This window comes from Ostrinia nubilalis, chromosome 16, assembly GCF_963855985.1.
Source record: "Ostrinia nubilalis chromosome 16, ilOstNubi1.1, whole genome shotgun sequence".
Classification (NCBI taxonomy): Eukaryota; Metazoa; Arthropoda; class Insecta; order Lepidoptera; family Crambidae; genus Ostrinia; species Ostrinia nubilalis.
Genome location: NC_087103.1, coordinates 1,490,071 through 1,516,975, shown reverse-complemented (window position 1 = coordinate 1,516,975; position 26,905 = coordinate 1,490,071). Strand labels below are relative to the sequence as shown.

The 26,905-nt window shown below is 34.9% G+C and overlaps 2 protein-coding genes across 2 annotated transcripts in view; one reads left to right on the top strand and one right to left on the bottom strand.

Moving 5' to 3' along the window:
* Positions 1-26,905, bottom strand: part of LOC135079223 (uncharacterized) — a 369,397-nt gene that overhangs the window by 148,979 nt on the left and 193,513 nt on the right. Inside the window, exon 4 of the mRNA XM_063973813.1 lies at positions 8,724-8,771. Coding sequence (XP_063829883.1) covers positions 8,724-8,771 — 48 coding nt within the window. The remainder of the gene's footprint in view (positions 1-8,723; positions 8,772-26,905) is intronic.
* The window catches only part of LOC135079220 (adipokinetic hormone/corazonin-related peptide receptor variant I-like), a 196,105-nt gene that overhangs the window by 15,040 nt on the left and 154,160 nt on the right, over positions 1-26,905 (top strand). The gene's annotated exons all lie outside the window — the stretch shown is intronic.

Sequence of the window (26,905 nt, the reverse complement as noted above, 5' to 3'; positions counted from 1 at the left end):
ATCCTTATGGTTCTATGGTTAACTATGGTTCATAATCGGCGGAGATATTGCGTATAAAAAAGTTCATCCCCAATTTTCCACCCTTGGGGGTTATTTTTTTTATTATTAAATTTAAATGGGACCACCCTTGAGGTATTACCTATACGCCGAAAAAAGATTTGTTCAAATCGGTTCATAATTGGCGGAGTTATCGCGTAACAAACATAGAAAAAAAAAACATACGGGTCGAATTGAGAACCTCCTCCTTTTTTTGAAGTCGGTTGAAAAGAAAAAGCCTTGCCCTTTTAGGTGTTCTTTTCGTATCGTGATCAATTTACATAAACAGACTGTAGACATGTACCTTCAATCGAGCGTTTAATAATAACGTGTCTGCTGAATCAAATGTATTGCATTTGTTAAAACTATTTTTACTTGATGTAGGTCATGGTCAACTATAATAACTTCTTGTACAAAATATTTTAACTGGAATAAAGCACGGAGCGCAGTTTGACGCGTGCCTGTCATGGCTCTCGACAGCATTGGAAGTGATTTAAAGCGTCCCGTGAAAAATGCTACATTTTTACCGTTTTAGCTCGACAAAATAAACGTAGAGCGTAAAGCGCTTCAAGGTAAATATAGAGCTCCAGCACCGATAGAAAATACGTTAGTTATCTTTATACAATCTCTACACAAACAAAATGTAGTACGAAATAAAGCTTTTACTATTCGAACGTATAACGTGACTGAAAATTACTCGAAAAATAACGCGCGTCAAAATATTACATTGGCATTTTTGTGTACAATTAGACATACTTGATTAAAGCTGGCACTGTAGAAGGCTGACAGCAACCGAATAATAGATCCCAAGGTTAGAAATTGAAAGAGACTCCAACATATTTTGTACATTTACACGAAAATAAAATAATAATTGTAAATTAAATTTGCTGAGTATCAACGCTCGAAGTACACTCGTAACTTGATATCTTATTTCGAATGCCCAATTTTTTCTTAGCAAACAACCTTTTTCGGTAATCATGAATCCAGATTGTAATTTAGAAGTCGAATTAGAACCCTTTGAGTTGGAAATTGAAGAGAAATCGACAATGTAAAATTGGTAGTAGATAAAATGGAATTAACGACAAATTGTATGTACAGACGACAGCACATCAGACTTTACATTTTCGTTGCAAAGTCGCCCTTATCGCAACTACGTAAGATACCACAGTGTTTACGTTGACGAGCTGTCGACTGTACCAAACAATTTTTGCTAACTATTTTCCAATATTCGCAACGAGTTTTTCATGAAAAATGTCGAAGAATGTATGTAAAAGTATTAGAGATTTTTTTTCAGTATGCTGAAAAAAACATTTTGTGAAAAGGTCGCCGCCGCCGACCGGTCGCCAACTTGACCTCAAGGCGCTGCAGATTTAAATTAAGATGGCCGCATATTATACTTATTGCGGTCCCAAGTCAAATTCCAACTATAGAATATAATTTTATATTTAGAACTTTAGTATTTGTATTCGCGAATAATTCGAAGGTCTTTTAAAATTAAATTTTCTATTTACACGAACTAATCCGCTGTGTTTCACACGTTTTTCTTTTAAGATTTTCTTTGAAGAACGCTTTACTCTATATCGTCTAAATATTAGTATCAAAATATTACTAGAAAATTTACACAGGTATTATTATACTTATATTTATTTAATTATATACTATTAACAATAAATTAAGCATCTATAACAATTAAATTTTATTAATTAATCTAATACAAATACGTGAAATTCTCTATACACAATTAAAATTACATTTATTGCATACAACCATATTATTTTTACAATCCATTTAATATGCCGCATCCAATTTACAAAGTTCGCTCAGTGCGCATTACATCCGTGGTTGACTGGCGTGTGGCGACTCGTTATGCTTTGGCAGGCCTGGCTCACTCCGCGCGGTACATCCGATAATTACCTACAGCGAAGCGCCCCGCCGGCGGGTATTATATTATCAGTCGAGTGTCACGCGCGCGCCCGTCAGGACGCTGGCGTGCGTTGTAGTACCTAATTCTATGATCGAAGTATTATTTAAAAATGGACATAAAGAGAAAGAAATATTGTGCGGCGTTCGGGTGTTTAAATTCGAAAAGAAATCTACCGGATTTATCTTTTTTTTCGCTTCCCAAAGATGCTGAAAGGTATGTTGGCCATGTAGGTAATCAATAATTCTTAGGATAGCATAGGAACCTAGCCTACCATGACTACTGCTCAGAATGCGTTCGTTCGTTTTAGCCAAATGACGTCCACTGCTGGCCAAAGGCCTCTCCCAAGTTTTTCCATAATGAATGCGTACTTACATACATACGTGTCATGAGGTACGTACCTCATGACATATAAGTAGATTAATTATTTTTTTCACTAGACAGCAACCCTAACAGCGTAAGAAGAGTTCAGAGGCACGCGATAGAAAGAGACAAAACTTGTAGGTGAATAAAATTGTAGGTACGTAGTGCTGTGCGAGCTGAATTCCACTGTATCGCGTCGCAGCAAGACTCGCATTTATTTAAATCGTCTTGCGGAGTAATCCTTCTGTACCTGTACTATTACTTATTCTGTGGCTTTGGCTCGAAGTTTTTTGTTGTGTACCGTCACATTATTTTTATTTTTGGTTAATGTTGATAGTTACCTTGATTTTGTTTGTAATTAGTTGTACACTCATTATGTTTAAATAATTTAAATTGAAATGTTTCTCAGGAAGTGAATTATTGTTAATTCTTATGAGAAATAAAGTTCTTAAACCGTTTATTTACTGTACTTACACATATTTATACCTATACAAAAAAATGCAGTCAATGGTTCCAACTCATTAAAATCTCTTTTCTTTGGCCAGTAACCGCACCTATCTAATCACACACAAAGAGTCCTGTGACTAAATCGGTCAAACCGCTTTTGAATGAATAGAATAATTCCTTTTCACACACTACAAACAAAGAACCAGTCATCCCAAACACTTGCCTCTTCGGTGACCGAAACCTTTTTAAATAAATAGCATTAAGTCGTACCTAATAGTGCGCGCAAAAGTAGAACACGCCTTTTCTTATTTTCAGACGCAGAGTAGTTTTCCGTGTTCTTTAACCGTGATGAAAGATTCACGCCCGTATTCACAAACATGACTATGAGATCTCACAGTGCGCGTGTACGCATAGGAAGACAAACGAACCAATCACAGAGCTCTATTCAACGCTGTGTGTTCGATTTGCTGCTTCACTTAAGCAAGCATCGTTTGTGAATACGCGTGTCAATCTTTCCAAATAGAGAGTCGGATGCTTTAAAGATGTCAATATCCGCGCACTTTTCAGTGCAGTGTTTAAACTTTAACTTTTAATCCTTTTCAAAGGAGAGTTTTTTCAGACTTGTAGATATTTTTAGATCCTTCTGACTAAGGAATAGTTTCGAGTTTAAGGGAAAGTTTGTAACAGATGGAATGGTGTTAAATAATGTTTATTTGGATTTATTTAGGAAATGATTATTTGCGCTCCGGGTCAAGCACAAACACCCGCTTGTTAAGTATTTGTTTTAGAAATAGATTTATTTTGAGGAGTAAAGATAATCCCAACTAATCCCAACTATCCCAACTAATATTATAAATGCGAAAGTAACTCTGTCTGTCTGTCTGTCTGTCTGTCTGTCTGTCTGTCTGTTACGCTTTCCCGCTTAAACCTCGCAACCGATTTTGATGAAATTTGGCATAGAGATAGTTTGAGTCCCAGGAAAGAACATAGGATAGTTTTTATCCCGGTTTTTGAAACAGGGACGCGCGCGATAAAGTTTTTCTGTGACAGACAAAATTCCACGCGGGCGAAGCCGCGGGCGGAAAGCTAGTAATAATATAGGCGCAATACAAAATATTAATTCTAAAATCTTGCGTGGACTGAAAAAACCTGAGATATAATAGAATATGTTATTATTTATGATAATTATTATGTTTGACGGATTTTTACAGGGTAGGTAAATCGTTGGTCATCAACTCAAATCAAATTTTACCAGAATCCTTTTTTGGAAATCCAATAGCTGAATTTGAACAAACTTTACTCATTAAATAATGATTATTTTTATATTATTTTTAAGGCTTCGTGGTTCGGGTATCCAAATAGACCGTGCAGAAGGGTTTGCTACATTATGTGTTAAACTTGAAGAATTTTTGCTCATTTCAATGCTGAAAATAAGTAAGCGTTGTAAGGCCATGTCCAATTGCCTTCGGTGTACAATTTGTAAGCTTCTTTGTTTTCACAATAAACACATTTTTCATTTATTTATTTCTAATTCCACTCGTAAATGGAGAGAATGGAGGGAAAAGACGATGGAAGACGATGACCCCGGTCCTTGTAGAGTGTTGGTAGATTATGACTAGAAAACTTTTATGGCGTAGGTACACAGTTTTGCTTTCTCAAGTTCACTAGGGACAAAATATCTATCAAAAAGCGAGTGGAGCTTTCCGACTATTTTTAAATCTGATTGTCAAGTTCATTTGTATGACTATAACAATATAGTTTTCATGTACACATTATCAACCTCTGTTAAACGTTCCGAGTTATTTTTTTCAAAATTTGAACAGAACCCTAAAATTGGGAGTCTTCCGGCGATCGGGACCGCTTTGGAAAGAAGCCGCGGTTCCCTTTGTCGGATCTATGTAATTTAATATGTTCTTCCGGTGACTGGGACCATCCTCAATAAGAATAAAAATCTAACATTGTTTCAGGCAAAGTCTAGTACAGTGAGGAGCAAAAAAAAAAGTAATTTAATGCAAAATGCTGAAAAAATCAAATCAAATTCATTTATTTGCACAGGAACATGGTATAATACAAATGCTCGTAGCAACCAAGAATTACGAACTGTGTCAATTTAGAAAGGTAAAAAAAAACTTAAAAGACTTCTTTCCACTGTTATCAATATACGTCTCAAGGTCCGGTTCTTTTTGGAAGTGATTACAATTGCTTAAGGGTAAATTTGATCTTACTTTTCGTTACTTTGAAACAAGCGACTTTGGGTTCGATCGATGGTAAACTCTAGCTGAGGGTCAAGTTTGGTGACTCGCGGTTGGAGGAAGAATTTGTCTAAGAGAACTGATGAGGTCCGAATTACAGTCTTTACTTGTTTTAGTGATAAAACCTCACCTATATGTATAACAAAACTAATTGAATTGTGACGATTGTAGAATAAGTAATTTGACTCTCCAATTTATCATTAATGGTAGATTTTTTGACCTACATTCCCCACGTCGGCCAGATGGGACCACAATAAATAAAATTATTTTTCTGATGATTATGAGCCCGGAGACCAAGTAATAATGCCTACACGTGGACAGAGACGTACACTGATTCAAATTAATTGCCCCCGAGTGTACACAGGCCCTCCCGCAATTTTTCTTCCTTCACTTTGATAAAGTAAACATAATAAATTGCGTGTGGGAAAAAAACTGAAAAAGAAGTGAAAAAAGTCATGTTTTTTTCTGATTAAATCTATTCTTACTCCCTTAAAACGTATGAAACTTGTGTCTGTTTTCTACTTCTACTAATAGATAATTTTATTGGCTAACGCATGATATAAAATTTTTGCTTATTAAGTTACCCACGCTTTCACTTGTTTTTGAAGGAAGAGGTGAAAACTAAAAATTAAAAACTTAAATCCTTGTTATTTTTCGAGAAATGGGTCAAGCCCCAAATTTGAAGTATTTTCATCGATAAAATTGTTCATAGATCACACACTTAAAGTTTGATCATTACATGCCCGGACACACTGTATAACAAAACTAATTGAATTGTGACGATTGTAGAATAAGTAATTTGACTCTCCAATTTATCAGAGGTATATTCCGTACCGCGCGGGAATAACTTGACATGTCATTTTTGCGTACTTTTCAGGGGAGCGATTTTAAAGTTTAGAGTTCTCTGGTAAATCGGAATTAATGATAATTGATATTTTTATGATTGAAATAAGCTAATTTGATGCGTATCTTTCGATTGGCGTAAGAATTTGATTAAATTATCTTCTTAATCTATTAAAAAAAAGACTTGTCAAGTTGTGTACCGACGACTTGTCAAGTTATTCACCAAAGAAAAACAAACATTTAAGGTGTAAAAATTGGATTTAAGTTAATTATTTTGAATGAAGTTTAAGTAAAAAAACAAAACATAAAAATAGAACATATTTTTATCACTTTTGCAATGAAATAGTAACAAATTTATTAGAAAAATCAAATATAATCGCAGATTATGATTGCTTTTGATCAGATAATTGTACGTTTACTTAAAATTAAAAAAAAAGACAAATAAAAGAACAAAAGCCATGCTTCATAACAAGCACAATTAATTTTAATTATTTTAGGCTTACCATTAGGCTTAAAATAATTAAAATTAACTAGATATATTTTTGCGTAAGGTCGACACGCCCTTTCGCGTCCACCGTCCAGTTCACGTCCAAATGATGGATCACTCTAGAACGTAAGCTATTGCTATGATTCCCTGAATGTATGACAGGTAAACCCACATTAAAAAATCTTATATCATGCTACCGTTTTTGCCAAAAATAAATCCCACGTGAGCAGGTGCGCGTTTCAAGGTAAGTTTTTAATATATTTAGGTCTAGTTTGGGATTTACCGCAGTCTCTAAGTCTTAACCATGAACCATACAATACGGATAATGATATCGGTGATTGTACTTTATTAAATGACACTTAAAATAAGGTGGATGCGAATTTACTACAATGAAATTTCCACTTTGCGTCAGAAGTGATCGCGGTCTGGTCTAACTGGGTCTAAGATATTAAAATATACAAAACAATGCATGTTGTATATTATTTAAAACGTTATTTACATGACTTATCGAACACAAAGATTTTTTTCAGTACTTAGGCCTTTTCCTGGACGCTAATACACGCTCCAAATGTAGCTTACCCTTTGTGATAGCCAATTTGCGTCCACATTATCACGACATTTTTTTAAATACAGACGTTGTAAATAATATTAAAAAGCAAACTGTGCCTAGAGAGGAGACCATAATTATTGCAAATTGAGCCATACTATTGAAATTTAAAAAAATGAAATAAACTAAAATATAAATGTATGTTTATAATTATTAAGTGTGATACCTAAATATTTTGAATACCAATTAGTAAGATTTTATCTATATTTTTTTATTTCCATGCTGTTATTAATTATTAGTGATTTTGAATGCATTTTTTCTATATTATATTAATATTACAAAGATATTAAAACTTCTAATGGTTTAGAGCAAGTTTAATACTATACTTATAAAGACTAAAGGGAGCATAATGACAACAATTTTTCGTTCAAAATGATTACGAAAAATTGTATATTATTTTTATTCCTCAAATCTACCAACTCACTAAATGGACGAGATCTGGCATATCGACCCTACTTACCTCATCATTATTCCTAATTATTGTCATTGATGTCAATAGACTATAAAAATATCCGGAACTTAAAGTTGACCTAAAAGTTTATTATTAGATTTTTTACTTATATTCGGTTGTCAAACGAAATCTTAGTCTGTTATGAAAAAACATTAGTAGATAGTACCTACCTATTGACTAAACATATCCTTCTACTTTCAACTTGCTATTTAAACGTTAATTTAGTTTTAAACTATTGAAAATAGTAATAAAAGTAATAATTAACGCTTAAATATATTAAAAATATATTTTCAGGGGTTGCTAAGTAAAAAATATTTAAAGACACTCGAAATCCTGACAATGTTATATTTAAAAAACTGCTAATGACACATATAAAAATATGATTATACGAATGTAATAGCTGGATAACTCCAAATATCCAAACTCTTGACAGTGTGCATAACTAGACAACTCCACATATCATGGATATGTTTAGTACTCAGAGGGGATCATAACTTGATAACTGTTTTTGTCAAATTAAAAACGAAAATCCATAAATGTATAAGTCGAGATATTAACAAATACATGTTCTGACATACATTGATAAATCGAAATATAAATGTTTGTACGAATAATATTAATTGGATATATCGTTATGTCAAATATTTATTGCCTAAATTAGAGATATTTACTTATGAACAAGAGCTGTATTTCAAGTATTTTTGGGTATTTCGAGTTGAGTTTTTTATACCAGAAGGGTATAAGGTAGAGGAAACGTTTAAGCTAATAAAAAAAAAAAAGTGCAGGTCGAGATGTCAAGTTATTCCCGCGCGGTACGGTATTAATGGTAGATTTTTTGACCTACATTCCCCACGCCAGCCAGACGGGACCACAAATAAATAAAATTATTTTTCTGATGATTATGAGCCCGGAGACCAAGTAATAATGCCTACACGTGGACAGAGACGTACACTGATTCAAATTAATTGCCCCCGAGTGTACACAGGCCCTCGCGCAATTTTTCTTCCTTCACTTTGATAAAGTACACATAATAAATTGCGCGTGGGTTAACCAAAAGCAATTATTAAATCAAATATCCGATGTGGCTTCGTGTTTTTTAGCTATCTGTTAATATTTTCTCAATAAATATTACCTTTTCCTTTTTAATAATATCATATTTTCTGTAATACCAATCAGCGACTTAACTAAGTGTACATTACAAATTGATATTGATTCTACTAGTAAAACAATTTCGACGAGATTGTTACTCTTGGCAAGTATTTAAGTTTTGTTGAGTTACTTTAAATAATTAGTTTATGGAAATAAACGTTACTTACCTTGAAAACTACGGAGACGCGTCTGTTGTGTGGTCGGATGACTTTTACCTGTAGACAAGGTAATTTTGTAAGTTAAACAATTCTTACTTTACTAAAGTATTGTAAACGATACGAATAAGATAATATTTTACGGATTTTTGTGTTCATAAATAATTTTAAATTATAAAAGACATGATTTAAATTATGTGAAAAACTTCCACTTAAGGCAATTTTCTCAAATGAAAACAATTATCGTTTCCAACCTTGTATACTACTCTTAAAGGTTAACTAGTGGATTAATTAAACTTACTAATATTATAAATGCGAAAGTTTGTATGGATGTCTGGATGTTAACATGTTTGTTACTCTTTCACGCAAGAAGTACTAAACGGATTTTGATGAAACTTTACAGTGTTATTCTTTATAACCCAGACATATAGGCCATAATTTAGGACGATCTTCTGTGACAAACAAATTTCACGCGGATGAAACCGCGGGCAAAAGCTAGTTAGTCATATCTAAAAAAAGTCTTGCATTAGCTTCATCCCGCCACTACCGAACTAATCCAAACATGCCACCGTTGACATCAAAAGGTTAAATAAACTTAAATATTTATCGGCGAACCCAATGAGCTTTGTAGGCGACAGTTTACGTGGATTTAAATTGTAAATGTCAGAGCAAAGTAATGTTTTACAACCACTGCAAATGTAATGTTTTAACTAGAGGTTAAACAACAATTTAAAGGTCATTTGTACCTGGGGCAGTGAGACATAAAAAGGCCACCTCACTTTTTCCTTTTGACAGAAAAGTAGGGGCTTACCGAAGAAGCCAATGCTGTGCTTTTAAAAAGCATTTTCAGACATCTCGTATTCTCGTCGTAATTTTTTAATTTGAGTTGGGTTTTCAACATTTTTGTTTATGTAAGCCAGAGAAAAGAAGAAGTAGCATTACAACAAGAAGTAGCAGTCGCAGAAGCGTAGCAAGCTCAAGAGAAATGAAAAGTAAAGATGTAAGAAAAATTAAAATCAATTACATGTGGGATGAGGGTCGCTAGCTCACGGAATAACGGCACGGCAACTCGAAAACGTACGTTCGTTTTCGGCCTGATCATCACTTACCATCAGGTGAGATACAGGCTAAGAGCTTCCTCGTTGTGGATAAAAAAAACTTGATCTAAACTTGACCTAGTAACCAAAAGGTAACACAGAGGTGAGCAATATCCGATTTTATTTTAAACTGACTCGCTTTTTGGCTCGAAAAAAACTCCATTGTGTCTACACCGCTGAATCGATAGTATTCTTTGTGCTCTCGACAGTCAATCGAGCATTCGAGAGCTCGGATCGGCTTTGATGAATATTCTTAAAAGGAAAACCTCCGCTTTTTGCTCACTCGATAGCTTGAATATACAACTGGATGGGCTTTCGTTGAAGCGAAGCGCACTGAAATAAGTTAAAGGCAAATTCATAAATATTATCTTTACAGAGAAACTGCTGACTAAAAGACATTTTGAGCAATTCAAATATAATAATAATATTTTTTCATGTCGACTGTAGTCGCTTCTTCTTAAAATAAAATCGAAGAAAATTCAATAGCTTGACGTGTCGTTTTTTGTACGTCTTTTCTCCGCTCCCCTTCAGTGGAAACAAACCCATAGTGCGCCTTTACACTTTGAAGAAGTTCCAGTTTGTTTAAGACTTAGCTCGCTCGAATCAGCCTGATTGTCAGACTTCAATGATGCGTGCGAGGGCCTTTCTTAGACGTGTCATTACACGTCTTACAAAGGCCCTCGCACGCAAAAGTAAAGTACGTTGTACGTCGCTTCTTCTTCTTCTTATTCGTTACGCTCTTGGCAGAGCGGTCGTGGTCACGTTGAGGCGTTGTTCACATCGGTTGTAAAGGCGGATACAACTCTCCGCACGATCTCCCTCCACGTCGTACGTCGCACGCAAGTAAAAACACTACAAGAGACTTTTTACTACATTTTCTTTATTTATGAATGTTATTGCCACTTGATAGGTTAAATGAAACTAGTATCGTACCTATTAAGTAAGTATTATATAGATAAACATAGAGACAAAGATAGAAAGATTTATAAAAGCTTTTAAAATAAAAAATGTATTCGTACCATGTAGCGGTAAATTCCTGTTGTAAATTGAGAGCTGCAGTATCAGTGACTATGAAACTTAAAATATTCGTATATTGAATATCTTTTCAAAGAGTATAAAAACAATGCCAACTACATGTTTCTATTTACAGAACCTCCTTATTATCATTGAGTTATAATGTACTAGGTACGTAGTAATATTACTTCAATGCTTATTATACGTGTTGTATTGCCTTCATTTACTTACCTAAGCTACGAGTGTATCGTTGGCCCCTTCTTACGTTTGACAGATGTCACTTTGTCTAGACAGGTCTTAGTGACATAACGACATAGGTAAAAATAGAAAGATCGCAATTTACGTAGGGCCCCAACCAAGATCACCAATAAAACATTCAGTGCAAATTGGTGTTTTAGTTTGTAAACATGTCATGTAAAAAAAAATCAAAATATTTATATGTGCTTTTAGGGCCCTTGCCCACGGCGACTTTTTGTAGCGATGCAGCCGCGCTGCTGTAGCGCTTTAGTAGCGCGTTGGCATCACTTCTGTAGTGCGTTGCAAATGCGCCGTGGGCGAGGGTCCTTAGATTGCATTTTTTTTACAAGACTATCAGTATTTTGGTAGCTTTGACTAGGTAACATGAAAGTTAATCAGATTCCAAAAAGTTTCTGAACAACCAGTTTCATCATATTTAATTTTAGTTGTTTGACTATACTAGGAACTATCTAACAAATAAATCCAAATACCTACCAAAATCTGAAAAAAAATCTGTTCTAGTTCTGAGGAACTGACCTGAGAAGTTGTAGTGTTAGTGGTAAGTAGATAAGTTCTGTAGGCCTCGGATGTGCGCCGCGATATGCTTATATTTTTTTTTATATATCAGGCTATTTTATTGATATTACGCGATACATTTGTCATATAAAATCATCGATAAAATGTTGTCACTAGCCTGGTTGAACAGGTAAGCTTTCGGGGACTTAATCAACAAGTAGTGAAACGGATTCTTAAGGCCCGGTTTCCACCAAGGCAGAGCGGAAATATGTTTTGAATAAATCAGATTTCACCGAGCCTAACTTATGGATACGATTTAACATCTCATTACTTTAGTGGGTAGGTTTTGTTCCCCAGTTGACGAAGCTCATGATGTTGTGCCCTATGTGCCTAAACAACTACATGTAGGAAAATTTAATGAAGGCTACTGACAACGCCACACTCGTGGCGGAGTTTTGGGCTGACACTGTGTAGGTTTGTTGTCGACACACGAAGACAAGAAGAAGTGGGTGGGTTACTAATTCTCTAGATCAAAAAGCTTTGTATCATAAACCTGATATCTGACAGCAGATTGACGTCAACTCACGTGAGAAACTGGGTTTACAGACACAAATCAAATAAAGCTAAATATAGGCCTGTAAAAGGAACTGTTATCAACTATTATCAGTATGTCTGTGAACTTTGACCTCCAGTTACACGCACCATATAATCCCTAGCGGGCTCGGGAAGCGTGAAAATTCTTATGCTAATATAAGTAAGGCTGAAAGGCTGTTTTGTAGAATTTTTAAACGGTTAAATGTAGGTAACACTGGTAACAATTACCTAAGTAAAATGAAGGTGCGTTTAAGTAATATGAATTTTCTGAACGTCTACCTTTACCTGCGTAATCGCAGCAGTTAAAAGTTACCCTTATTAATTTACTTAACCTTTCTTGCCTTGTGACTTGATAACGATAAATAAGGCCTAATTGTAGAGAAAGTCTGTTGGTAAATCTTACTTACTATATTGAGGTACGTATACCTATTACGCATTTGCTTCTGAATATGAAATAAATGAGATGTCAACATATCGGGTATTGTTTAGATTCGGGATGATTAATTAAAGTCATAAAATATTGTAAATTAATTGTAATTATTATTGTAACCATAAGTATCGATGTAGAACTGCAACAGCATCAACACAAACCTTAGTGGTTTCCTGAATGCTGTCAAAACAAATTTTGTCTGTAATTCTTTTTATTTGGTAAATAAATGAAAAAAAAAAAAAAGTTACTTTATTTAGGTAATTCCAAATTACGAGTACATGCCATTGTTAAACCCTTGGCTTTTATACTTAGTCGGGTCATAAGTTCTGTCACATGTTTATAGTGAAACTAGCTGTGCCCGCGACTTCGTCCGCGTGGAATAATGACTTTGGGTAGGCACTTTTAATAATTTAGTCTAATTATTTTACGAATAGCTTTTGCCCGCGACTTCGTCCGTGGAGAAGTCGAAAACGTTCTCATACGATTATTTTTAAATGTTTTAACGTTATTATCTAAATGTTTGAATACTTTTAAAATATAAAAATCTGGTTAAATAAACATGAAAATATTTTTTTCTTCTATTGTATGAATATGCAGCTCGGCCTTTGATCCGGTGAAAGTTACTCGGTGGTATTATTTTTTTACAACGAAATCGAAAACTACACCTACCGCAGTATTATTGGTAAACTTGTTTTTATATTTTCCTACGGGTGCTAGAATCACCAAGCTTCCAGCATGCCACTGGCCGTGGGAGAAGGAGCTTTTCCTCAAGACTACTCCCACTACCTCAAGGGCCTCCGCCAAAACTCTCGCGCGAAAATGAGTTTATGTATACAGCGCAAGCAGGTGCCCGCGGCATGACTTTCATGCATTACTATGCATTGTTGGGCGAGCGCACGCAGCGGGCACCCACTCCGAGGTTAAGTGGAGGCCCCTAGAGTATGGTAGTCGTTAACATGACGTCATGATTGTAAAAAAATGCACTAATGAGTAATTAATATCAACTTTGAAGCAAATCACCACTAAAATAACTTTCTATCCCTTTTTAACATAGTTAGGGGGTGCATTTCACTAAAATACGAAACACGTCTTCCATTAATTCTGTTATAGAATGCTTATGCAAAATTTTAAGTAGATTGGACGAAGGAATCTCGTTATTTCATACAAACTTTGCCCCTCCTTTTTAGCTCCTTAGGGGTAGAATTTTGGAAAATCTTTTCTTATCAGATGCTTACGTCATACAAAGAACACACCGTCCAAGTTTCAGGTCTTTGCGATCAGCGGTTTAGGCTGTGCATTGATCCATCAGTAGCGCGCGTAGTACTTGATCATTATTTTGCTGCGATGTGATTTTAAAACTGCGATATCTCCTAAGATATTTATTGAAATCGAATGGTGTAAAGGGCAAGAATGTTTAAAATTAAATACTTGTGGTGAATAATTTATTTATTTGGATAAGGATTAATATCATGTTTATAAAAACACCTTCGCAAATAATGCATTATTTTAAAACAGATTTTTTTTGCATAAAAATGGTTACTATGAGCCAACCTTAAAAGATAGACATATGCTACCGCGGACTTTTTTAAAGAACTTTTAAAGGGGAACAATCCTGTCATACATGATTTTTGCGAAACTTTAACCGTTTACGCAGCGTCAGCTCTCAAAAGGAAAAAATTCACTGATTTGAAATATTCTTGATTGGTGCTCCGCTCCTATTGGTCTTAGCCTGATGATAAATAGCCTAAAGCCTTCAGGAACTAACGGGCTATCCAACACAAAAAGAATTTTTCAAATCGGTCTAGTAGTTCCTGAGATTAGCGCGTTCAACCAAACAAACAAACAAACAAACAAACAAACAAACAAACTCTTCAGCTTTATAATATTAGTATAGATAATTGATACTATATTTGTTTTTACGGTAATCATTTATATACCAATAGAAAGGTACTAAAACAAAGATTTTATGCTTATAAAAAATATTTAAAACTAGCTGACCCGGCGAACTTCGTACCGCCTTAGCGTAGAGATTTTCTTTATATTTTTTTCCGTAAAAACCTTGTACAGAGTATTAGAAAACTACAAAAAAAAAATCAGCCAAATCGGTCAAGCCGTTTTCATGTTATGTCGTGACAACGGAAAACGGGTTTCATTTTTATGTATATAGATTTCCTCGCAATTATGAATACAAGGGTTCAAACTGCGGGGTCAGTGGTCTCTAGAAACACGAGCGAGTTTCGTATCAATATCGGCGGCTGGTTTAATACAGGATGCCTTGAGGGACTCCAAAACAGTATGACGCATAGAGCAGGCCTTCCTCTCCAAATGTTGCTATATTTTGTAATCCAACGGATTAGAGTCTGGACTGGATGAGGGCCAGACTTCGTGCCGGCTGAGGTCAATTTTACGCCCTACGAGCGGGTTTTGCGCGTTTTTTGCTCTATGAGCTGGCTCAGAATCCTGCTGGAACTCCCAGTGTCTGTTATTGGGCATGATATGTGAAAAAGGTTCCATAAGCTTTGTGAGAACTGAATTTTGATACAGAATGGCATTCGTTTTTATGCCTTTCATGCAAAAAATACCTCAAAAAAGCCCAAATTTGAGACATGTTTCCAAACCTTGAGTGGCGATAAAAGCTGGCCTAGCTGGACAGCCGAAATTAAGCTGGTGCTTCTTCATTGATGTACGCATCTAACTTACCATTTTGTTTTTTTGTAACTCTCTTCCATGGTAAAAAACAAAATCTGAAAAAAAAATTCAAGGTACTTTTTTCCCGCGTACCGCTTGAGCAAAATGTGGGATTTCTTCAATCTCAGGTCTTTTAAACGCGCATCCAAGTGATTTTTGATTTTTATTAAAAAAGTTTGAAGCCTTGAGTCTTCATAAATATCAATTTCACCCTGGTTCTGCTTATGCCTACGTCTAGGGCAGGAAAAGTCTGCTAACGCATGGAATTTTTTTGAGTTCGCGCCTTCGCAGCTTTTAACACTGCTGGAGTCCTAACCGTGCAAGGACAATTACTTTTGTTTTGTGTCTTCTACACTTAAAACTTCATTATATCGTTTGATGAAACGATAAATGTAAAATTGATATTTAATTGAATTTTTTCTGCACATCGAAAATCTGCTTTGGCGCGTAACCGCACCAATGCAGCGTGACGACTGCTGTTCGGTCTTCTTTATGCGTCCACTACATATTTAAAAACAAATAAAATTCAAAACAGTGCACATTTTTAATTTCTTTAAATATTCTAAATTCTAATTCAATAAATATTTTTGAGACTTTCATTCAAAATTCAAAAGTAATGATCATGTGACAGAACTTATGACCAGACTAGGTACATAGTAATAAATTTGGCAGTGGGCGGGGCACATAGCTCGTAGAGACGATGGCCGTTGGGGCAGGAAAGTTTTCGAGTGGCGACCACGGGCTGGAAGACGTAGCGTGGGCAGGCCTCCTACTAGGTGGATCGACGATCTGGTAAAGGTTAATTGTGGAAAACTTTGGCGGAGGCCTTTGTCCAGCTGTGGACGTCATTTGGCTGAAACGAACGAACGAACGAACGAAGTATGATGTTAGTATTGCAAAACTTTTGTTTTGTTTGTAAAATTGATGTTTCTGCACCCTGACAATACCAACATAAACGTAGTCGCAAAAAAGTATCTCTCCTCTCTTCATCCTACTTCCTACTATCCTACTAATATTATAAATGCGAAAGTTTGGATGTCATGATGTTTGGATGTCTGGATGTTTGTTACTCTTTCACGCAAAAACTACTGAACGGATTTTGTTGAAACTTTACAGTATTACTGTTTATAACCCAGATTAACATATAGGCTGTGACATACTAAATTTCACGCGGGTGAAACCGCGGGCAAAAGCTAGTTTATAATAATAAATAACATCTACAAAGGTCCTAAAAGTCAAAGCTAACAAGCGAAATCCTAGCAACCGCTGGCATAAAGGTCAAATATTTCGTAACCAGCGTTTCCTTTCATTTTTTCTACACATTTTTAGGGTTCCGTAGTCCTGACAAGGAACCCTTATAGTTTCGATATGTCCGTCTGTCTGTCCGAGAGCTGTAATTTTGTGAATGGTAAAATAAAATTTTGAAAAAAAAATTATTAGGGTAGCTAAAAATTACTTAGAAGAAACTTATTAAAATAAATAATAATAAATAAATAAATATCCTTGGACATTTTACACTGCGCCTCTAGTCCCAAACTAAGCAAAGCTTGTACTATGGGTACTAGACGACGGGATAAACATACTTAAATACTTTTTTTTTTGTAAATACATACATATTATAACTACATAGAAAACACCCTGACCCGTCACAGAAATTAAAATTCATCATTTCAATTTCTGCCCGACCGGGAATCGAACCCGGGACCTCTCGTCATAGTAGTCCGTTCTGAACCACTACACCAAACGGCCGACAACTGATAACGACGGACAACTACGGAACCCTACACTGCGCGTGACACGACACGCACTTGGCAGGTTTTTATTCCAAGTTTCTGGTCGCGAAGCGTTCAAACTGCCTAATTTAATTTAGGAGGCACTTAATTCAGCCACTTCAGAAAACAATGATAACAAAGCATTTTTTGTTAACAATGGAGGTATAGCGGTCAAAGTGCTTCTCATGGGGTCTGATCTGGCACTACTAGTGATGGGGTAACTACGGACTAGACCAACTAGTCGAGTAAGTGACTAGTCCCCTCTGAAACTACTAATTAGCTGGGTGATCATTCATCAACATGGACCTAAGAACGCCACAAAGCATGATATGCAGCTTTTTTCTTTCAGCCACTATTGGTTATCATCATCTTCTTAACATCTTACACTACGGTCTTCTCCTTCTTACCGAGTTCGCGACAAATAAATGTATGGTTCGCTTTCTGCTACTTTTTTTTTTTACAAAATGTTGCTTCATATTAGAAACTTTGTAGACTTTAAAACAATCGTGAATCGTGGTACTTTATTTGGGCACAATTATGATCGGAATTAAGTTGTATAAGACTACGATTTTATTCCAGACACAGTAGATAATAAATAATGCACATGCACACACACTTACCATGAAGTTAATTATCTTCATTAGTAGAAAAACAGAATAAAAAAAATCAAAATAAAATAGAATAATGGAAATATATTTTAATTTACGTAATTTTAGGTGCACAAATAAGGATAATTATATTTTAATGATGTTAGAAAAGGTTAGTCAGTAAAATTAGGATACTTTTATTGTACCATACCTTAAACAAAATGTTATTTTAAAAATGTATTATTGGAAATACTTTTATCAAAATCCTAACATCAATGATGTTTTTCGTTATTTATTCAAATGTTTCTTTTGCCAACCACGCTTATGAAAAGTATTCACCCTCTACACTAGTTCGCAGCTAAGGGTTCCCTTTATTAGAAAAAGTGACGTAAAATCTAAGGGGAAAATTTCTTTCCCAAGAGTTTTGGGGAAATATTGCGCAACTGTATGGTTTCATGAAAGTTCTTATGAAACTTGGATTTTGAATAAACCTGGGATTTTAATAACACGAAAGAGTATTTTTTTATTAGACGGCTCCTCAAATAAAACCCTTTAGTGAAGAATATTACTCAGTTCAGATTGCCACGGAATGAAGCGGGTTCTAAAAAAAATGTTATGTGTTTAATCTTCTAAATACAGTGTGAGTCACGTTAAAGTGCACATATGAAAATAGATGAAACTAGACCTATTTTTATCGACAAAAAAGAGGTTAAAAAAATATTGAGTTTTTTTTTTTATTTTTTATAGATTTTTTTTTTCTTCCAATTACTTATTGTAAAGAAAACGTAATAACTTTTAAACTAAGAGGTATATTCTGAAAAAATAAAAACAGTAATAATTCTAAATAACAGGCGATACTAAAAAAATACATAAAATACACAAAAAAGGCCAACAAATAATAAAAAATGATACTTTTTGAAAAAAATCTGCTTTTAAATTCGTGTTTTTTTGGTTATTTGATAAATTTCTCCAAAAAATGCCCCTATAACCGGTGGTTTTTATTACTTTATATTATTCTCTATCGTATTACTTTCGTAAAACCAAAAATTGCATGTCTCTATCCCTATCACAACGTTTGCAATGATCGTTTGAACTAAGCCTCTCGGGGCGCGCCATTCAACGCTTCGTTAACAACGAAACTGAAAATGGCTCTAGATTTGTAATTTTGATAAAGACAAGTTAGATTTCAAATAAAAACAAAAGATTTCGAAGTAAAATAAGCATTTTAGTTAAAATTAAAATTGTCTCTACCTGTAGCGGAGAATAATGTTGTGGCAGGCCTTTGTTCAAACGATCATAGCAAATGTTGTGATAGGAATAGAGACATGTGATTTTTGGTTTTACAAAGGTAATACGATAGAGAATAATGAAAAGTAATAAAAACTACCGGTTATAGAGGCATTTTTTGGAGAAATTTATCAAGTAACCAAAAAAACACGAATTTAAAAGCAGATTTTTTTCAAAAAGTATCATTTTTTATTATTTGTTGGCCTTTTTTGTGTATTTTATGTATTTTTTTAGTATTGCCTGTTATTTATAATTATTACTGTTTTTATTTTATCAGGATATACCGCTTAGTTTAAAAGTTATTACGTTTTCTTTACAATAAGTAATTGGAAGAAAAAAAATTATATAAATAAAATAAAAAAAATCTCAAAAATTTTTTGACCTCTTTTTTGTCGATAAAAGTAGGTGTAGTTTCATTTATTTTCATATGTACACTTTAACGTGACTCACACTGTATATGTAACATATAAAAGGAGAAACTGACTGACTTACTCGTAGTGACATATCAACGCACAGTCTAAACCGCTAAACGTAGGCACTAGAAATATGGAAGGGACGTAGCTTAGGTACTGTAGAGGTGCACTAAGAAAGGAATTCCCGAAATTCCCACGGGAACGGGAATTAGCGGGAAAATCCTTTTGTATTACGTTTTATTCAGTGGATGAATTCTTGAAGTACAAAGAATAACTTGAAATGTTGTATGGATAATATGGTTGATGCATGGATTTATTGACTTATCATAATTGACATTATATTTAATTTTTCTCACTCTGTAACCACTCTGTATATTTGCATGTCATAGTCTATGACTAAATAGGTCTTAAGTAACATTATATGTAATCAAATAAGAACTACTCTGTAACCACCTATTTAAGGCGAATAAATGATTATTATTATTATTATTATTATTATGAAAAATCTAAACCGCTCAAGTAAGACGCTTGAAATTTGGCATGCAGGTACCTTAATAAACTTAAAGCTTAGTTACAACAGGATATTGCAAAATTCCCACGGGAACGGGAGTTAGCGGAAAAAACATTTGTATGAAAAAATCTAAACCGCGTAAGATAGATGAAGGGGGTAAAACGGGATCCACGCGTACGAAGTCGCGGGCCGCCGCTAGTAAAAAATATGGAGAGAAGACTACTTTATAGAATAGCAACACATTAAACTCCTTCACATGGGCCTTATGAAAGATCTCATGACGTAAGCAATATATTGGGCGCTTATGAAGCATAAAATGAATTATGTAACACGGTACCATTGTGATCGTACGAATAAAGTCCAGAATGGATGGAGGTTTTTGGCGTAGGAGTTGCTGGTAATGAAAAGGCGAATTTCATGACACTTAATACATAACACAAACGAGCCATTCAAAGCTGCCGTTTGTCTTTTAAGCCCTATTCGACCAAACTTTTATCCGAGAATAACTCCTGGTATAAATAACGACTGGTTTCAGTATGGGAAATATGTCAAAACTGACGATTAATTCTGAGATTAATATTTATTCTTGTTAGGTCGAATCCAAAGTCAAAGTCAAAATTTCTTTAATTGTATAGACTAATAAATAGTTCTTACAAATCGTCAAATATTTTGCTCTTAAGGAGCCTCTACATGTCTTATAATCTTTTTACCCTACCAGAGCTTCGAGACCAACATTTGGCAAGTGCTGAGAAGAAGCACCGCAACAAACCCTTAGTCACACATTCCTAATGGTTTTGAATAATTTAGATCCCTGAGAAATTGGAGAAAAAATCACCCCCACTTTACGTATAGGGCAAGTAACGAGTGGAATCTTACAGTAAGCTATTTTATGAAAAACAAAAATTGGGTCCCTATTATTGGAAAAAACGGGGTAAACGAGATGTTAATGATCCAATCAATGTCTTTTTTTACACACATACTCGTAGAAGCCCTTATTAGCTTGCTTTACATCAGTAAACATAAATTTAAATTCTTTACGTAGGTAGCCCTTTCAGGGCACTTTTAAACGTCCCAAATATAGCTTGCCCTAACACCACTTCGGGACATAAAGTCGGTTTCATTCTGAGAAGAATTGGCGAAAGAAAATCATTCTATGTATTTATTTCAAAGATTTGTATTTCTGAGAACTCGCCACGATCGTTGGTTGTAATACTTGTAATATTTGTACAGGAGTGTACAACTGACTTGCTCAAAACAACTCAAGCATTTGCATAAATCGTCCCAACCCAAACTACAATTAATTATCATAGCCTCTTTGTCGCCGTAGCTATTTACAGTAATTGATTCTGGGCGTTTCCGGGGACATAATTGAAGTGTATCCAGAAGGCTCTTGACAAAAAAGAATTTCTCCTTCTCATAAAAATATCATAAACTCATTTGTTTTTTACAGGTAGGCTTTTAAAGGCGCTTTTATATCTCCCAGTATTACTTTAACTCTACCACTTCTTCGGGATAATAAATGGGCCAATATTGAGAAAAAGCGCAAGAAACTCAGTCACAATCGCCATCTTCTTTTTCAAGGGTTTAAAAAGTTTAAACTAGTTACTACTAGCTTTCCGCCCGCGGCTTCGCCCGCGTGGAACTTTGTCTGTCACAGAAAAACTTTATCGCGCGCGTCCCTGTTTCAAAAACCGGGATAAAAACTATCCTATGTCCTTTCCCGGGACTCAAACTATCTCTATGCCAAATTTCATCAAAATCGGTTCAGTTGGTTTAGGTGTGAAAGAGAGACAGACAGACAGAGTTACTTTCGCATTTATAATATTAGTATAGAAGTATAGACTAGTAGATGTAGATTGTGACAATAATATGTATAGAAAACCTGGTGACTTCATAGGCGACTTTCATAAGTAAACTTATGACTGTATGATATTTATGGTGTACAAAACCTACAACGTCATAGCGAAACTAAACTAAACTGTGTCCCATCATATAGAGTCAAAACACATTCCAATATGTGAGGTAACAAATATGTCAATACATCCGTTATTTTAGTGGCACTCCAAACTTCAGTGTGCTCCTGATCAGTTTCAGCTTAAATTTCCCTCAGGACTACACAACCTTTACTGTCCGGATTTGTCGGTGGTTAAGCAAGACCCAGGACAAGTTCTAGTTCCATCCATTATAAACTTTTGTAGCTCGTGTAAAGAAATGTAAAGAAACCAACGCGAAAAATCAGTTGTAACAGTTATTTGAAAGGAAATGGAACAAGACTTTATTTTAAGAATTGAATTTACTTTTGCGAACTTCGGACCGCTTAAAATAATTATTTATTTTAGTGATATTAATTTAACGAATTCCCACGCCTACTGTAATTTTTCTACTTAATTTAATTTTCCTTATTTCCTGAAAATTTTCCGATATTTTAAAAGTTATAGGTATGAAGCGAAAATGATTCCAAAAAATCAGAGATTCGTATTTTATCGTAAATTCTTACTTGAATTTTCTTTTAGAATAAGTACAGTCCGATGCGACGATCAAAAAAACTCAATTCAAGTTGATTTTCGACCATACAGAGGCTTGAATCTATTTTTGGAATTCACACTAGTTGAGAATGGAGATGGCCTTGGTAGAGCACTCAGCTCGCCTAGCCCTTTACTTGAGTAAAGCAATGATTGTTTCGATGCATTCATGCGTGGTAGCTGAGCAACCTACCCTTGCTTCAAGTTTCGATAGTGTACGACTGAACGCGCCAAATGGTATACAGTATTGTTTAAATTACACTTACACTTATAGTTATTGCGATACAGGTCTGCGAGCCTAGTGCAATAACTACTGCTGCCTTGTATTGTACCTAGCTTTTCATGAAAATAAATATTTTATTATTTATTTATTTAATTATTTTTAAAACTGTATGAAGGTATTGTTGTGCTGTAGTCCGTACATCAATCGGATTCACAGACATCACTTTAGCGAAACTTTAGTAAGAAATAGGTATATTTTCCGTATTTTTCTCTAAGGTAGGTAATCGAAAGATCAAATATTCTGTCGGCTGCAGTTTACTTCTTGTAACTCGTATTAAATTATTATAAGAATCAGAATCTTTATATGCTTAAAAATATGGCATATAAAGATGTTATAGATTTCTGTAGTGCACATGTTTCGCCGTTACAAATAGCATGTAAAATTACAATACAGTTTATTATTAAAATTGAACTTTACATAAATATTAGGATTTGATGTCGGTAAAATCTTTAATGTTATATAAATCCCATCAAAAACAATACTTGTCAAAAAAACCAAGTCTCGCAACTCAGTAGTTCTACGGTAAAAAGTTGTGAGATCCATGTAATACCAAGTCCAGGCCAGGAAATCTTTAACGTTTTACATAAATTATTGACTTGGCCATCGCACTAAATAATTTAATTTACACGTGTTTTCATGCGATGGCCAAGTCAATATATTTATGTAAAACGTTAAAGATTTCCTGGCCTGGACTTGGTATTACATGGATCTCACAACTTTTTACCGTAGAACTACTGAGTTGCGAGACTTGGTTTTTTTGACAAGTATTGTTTTTGATGGGATCTCATTTCTTTTTGTATTTTGTAGACAGCAGTTATGTATCTAGAAAACTGAACCGAAATTGAAAAATTTTACTCGACTTGGCGGTTGCACTACCGTGCCCCCAAATATTTTAGTTTTTCCTTGATTCATACACCAAACACTACTTATATTCCAAATTTGAAGCTTCTAGGTCTGCTAGAAGTGCCTTAGAATTTTGATGATCAGTGAGTCAGTCAGTGAGTGACAAAATTAAGTAACTTTGACCCGTTATAATTCTTAAACTACTGGTTCAAATTGAATGAAATTTTAAATATACCGTGTCTTTACAATGCCTGCATAGCTAATGAAAATTCAGCCTTCTAGTTTTATCCACAACGAAGTTACAGGCAGTCGAAAATGGCCTGAATTGCTTCGAGAAAAGGATGGTACGGCCGTGCCGCTTTTTTGCTCGACTTGGTGGGGGCACTGCCGTGCCCCCAGATTATTTTGTCAATAAGCCAATTCTTTTGTCAATATTTGCTAAAAATGATAAATTTTCGTAGTAAACCTACCCGCGTATAAACAGGTCTCTACTCTAAGCACATCCATTATAGCGCCACCTTGAGGTTAACGACGCAAACGTCGTAAAATATATCGGCGTTCGGTATTACGGTACGGTTTAAGTTTACGGCTCTGGCTCTATGGTATGAATCGAACACGACAGAAAGCCGAAACCAGAGTTACGACCGCAGGTAGTCAAAGACAAAAACATTAAGGTACTTATTTCTAGGTAACGTCGCCAGCATATCTGACTATAGTTATTTTTTTAAGAATATTAGTTTTTCTTTAACACCTCGTTCTAAGCTAAATCTGCTTGTTTTACGAGTGAGTTCATCACTAGTCTAGCCATCGAATCGTTTGCGTATTCGAATCGCCATCAAAAGAGTTAGTACGAAAACTACAACAGCGCCCTTGTGAACGTGTCGTAAAGTGAACTTAGTATGAGAAATGGTTGCACGAAACTTATTTTGAGAATCAAAATTGTCACGTTATCCTTTAATTCGAAGTTTGAGTATCGAATTATGTCGAATACGCAAACGATTCGAAGACGAAAGTTGTTCATGCTAGAGGTACAGTGTTCCTCGAATTTCGAGTCGGACAGTCCGACACTTTCAACGTTGGGCTTTAAGTTTTATAAATGATGCAAAATCAAACTTAATATTATTAAGAATAACCTACTCTTCTCCAGCGCGTGGAAACAAACTTTTGGTAATGTCTAGACAGAAGCGAAAACCTAAAATGTGATGAAACTACGAACTCACGACTTCATGTTGGCACTCGCCGTCGATTATTGTGTAACTTTAGACTTATGTAGATGTACTCGTATATGTTTGTTGTTCACAACAAAAGTAAAAAAGTCCGTTGCGGATTTTACCAACTTTATCCATTTACACTCATTCTCATTCGAGAAGTCTGATGTTGTCACGTACATAAAGTTGAGGGTAGAACTGAAAAACTTGCGCGAAATGAATAATATAAGCTTTTAGGGTCTGAGGCCGTGCGTGAATTTTACTCCATGAAAAAAGCTTCTCAAGGATAATAACATAAATGAAAAACATTAGAATGTAACTAAATAAGGAGGTACTATTTATTCTATATTTATAAAAGCAACAGGTCACTGATTGACTGACTCACTCACTCATCACAAAATACAAGTGTTAGGATTCTCAAATTTTGCATTGGGTTTCCTTTTAGAACGTAGGTACTCACACTGAGAACGGATTTTACGAAACTCCACCCCTAAGGGGGTAAAACGAGATCCACGCGTACGAAGTCGCGGGCGGCCGCTGGTTTATAATACTATCTACCTACTTTTTTTATAGATAGAGATAGTAATTACCTATCTGACGAGAAAATTTAGAATAGAATAGAAAGACTTTATTGATACAGTAAGCACATAAAAGAAACAAAATAAATAATAAAAAGAGGCAAGTGATTTACTGAAATCGGAGCGGAAAGAGAGGTAGGTAGTCTTTCAAAGTAGTACAAGACTTAAAGTATTTACCTACCTAATCAATCAGTTCACGTTTAATATTCAAGTTTAATATTATAAGCTTCTTGAGATAGATATGTGTAAATTAGGTGAGTATTTATTTTATAAATAGGTATATAATCTATTCATGATATCGGTAATATCGACACGTGTAAATGTTAACCATTTTACGAGCAACAGAACTAAATAGTAGGTACCTACATAATTTATAGTATTTATTATGTTACTAAATATTGGTGACATTGAAGTGATGTGGGCCTAAAATATTTCGTCTATAGATACCTGTAGTTGGTTTTTCAATTTTAATATTTAATTAATCTGTACATCATCAATGTGTGCTCGTAGTGCTATATTACTAACTACCTACTTATAAACAAACAGTCCCACCCACAACCGATGTTACACGAATCACCAGATTTGTATGATTACGAGTGTATAATACGAGAGTATTTTGTATAATACGAGATTGTAATAATATATAGAATCCATTATTGGCTGTAAGAACAAAAATACCTGTTTGTATTATTATTACTAGCGGCCGCCCGCGACTTCATACGCGTGGATCCCGTTTTACCCCCTTCATCTATCTTACGCGGTTTAGATTTTTTCATACAAATGTTTTTTCCCGCTAACTCCCGTCTCGTTGGAATTTTGCAATATCCTGTTGTAACTAAGCTTTAAGTTTACTAAGGGACCTGCATGCCAAATTTCAAGCGTCTAACTTAAGCGGTTTAGATTTTTCTTACAAATGTTTTTTCTCGCTAATTCCCGTTCTCGTAGGAATTTTGCAATATCCTGTTATAACTAAGCTTCAAGTTTACTAAGGTACCTGCTTGCTAAATTTCAAGCGTCTAACTTAAGCGGTTTAGATATTTCATACAAAAGGATTTTCCCGCTAATGCCCGTTCCCGTGGGAATTCCTAAGTATCCTATAACCTGCCCAGGTGTATGAAGAATAATTGTGCCAAGTTTCGTTAAAATCCGTCGAGTAGTTTTTGTTTCTATAAGGAACATACAGACAGACAGACAGACAGACAGACAGACAGACAGACAAAAATTTTACTGATTGCATTTTTGGCATCAGTATCGATCACTAATCACCCCCTGATAGTTATTTTAAAAATATATTTCATGTACAGAATTGACCTCTCTACAGACTTATTATAAGTATAGATATAGATAAAGAGCTGTGGTTTTCTGAATAAAGAAAAATAAAATAAAATAAAATTGTAAGATCTTGGATGCGCCCCGAGACAAGCTTTTGTTAGCACGTCATTGATTTTACGCGATAAGCCCATACATTTGTCGTCTAAAATCATCGATAAGATTTTATCACGGCACACAATCTAGCCCGGCAAGTGGCAGTTGATTTGGCTGGGTTGCAGCATCTTACTTAACTCCATAGAAAAACACCGGTTATTGTCAAAGTTACGGTTAGTTAGGTGGAGC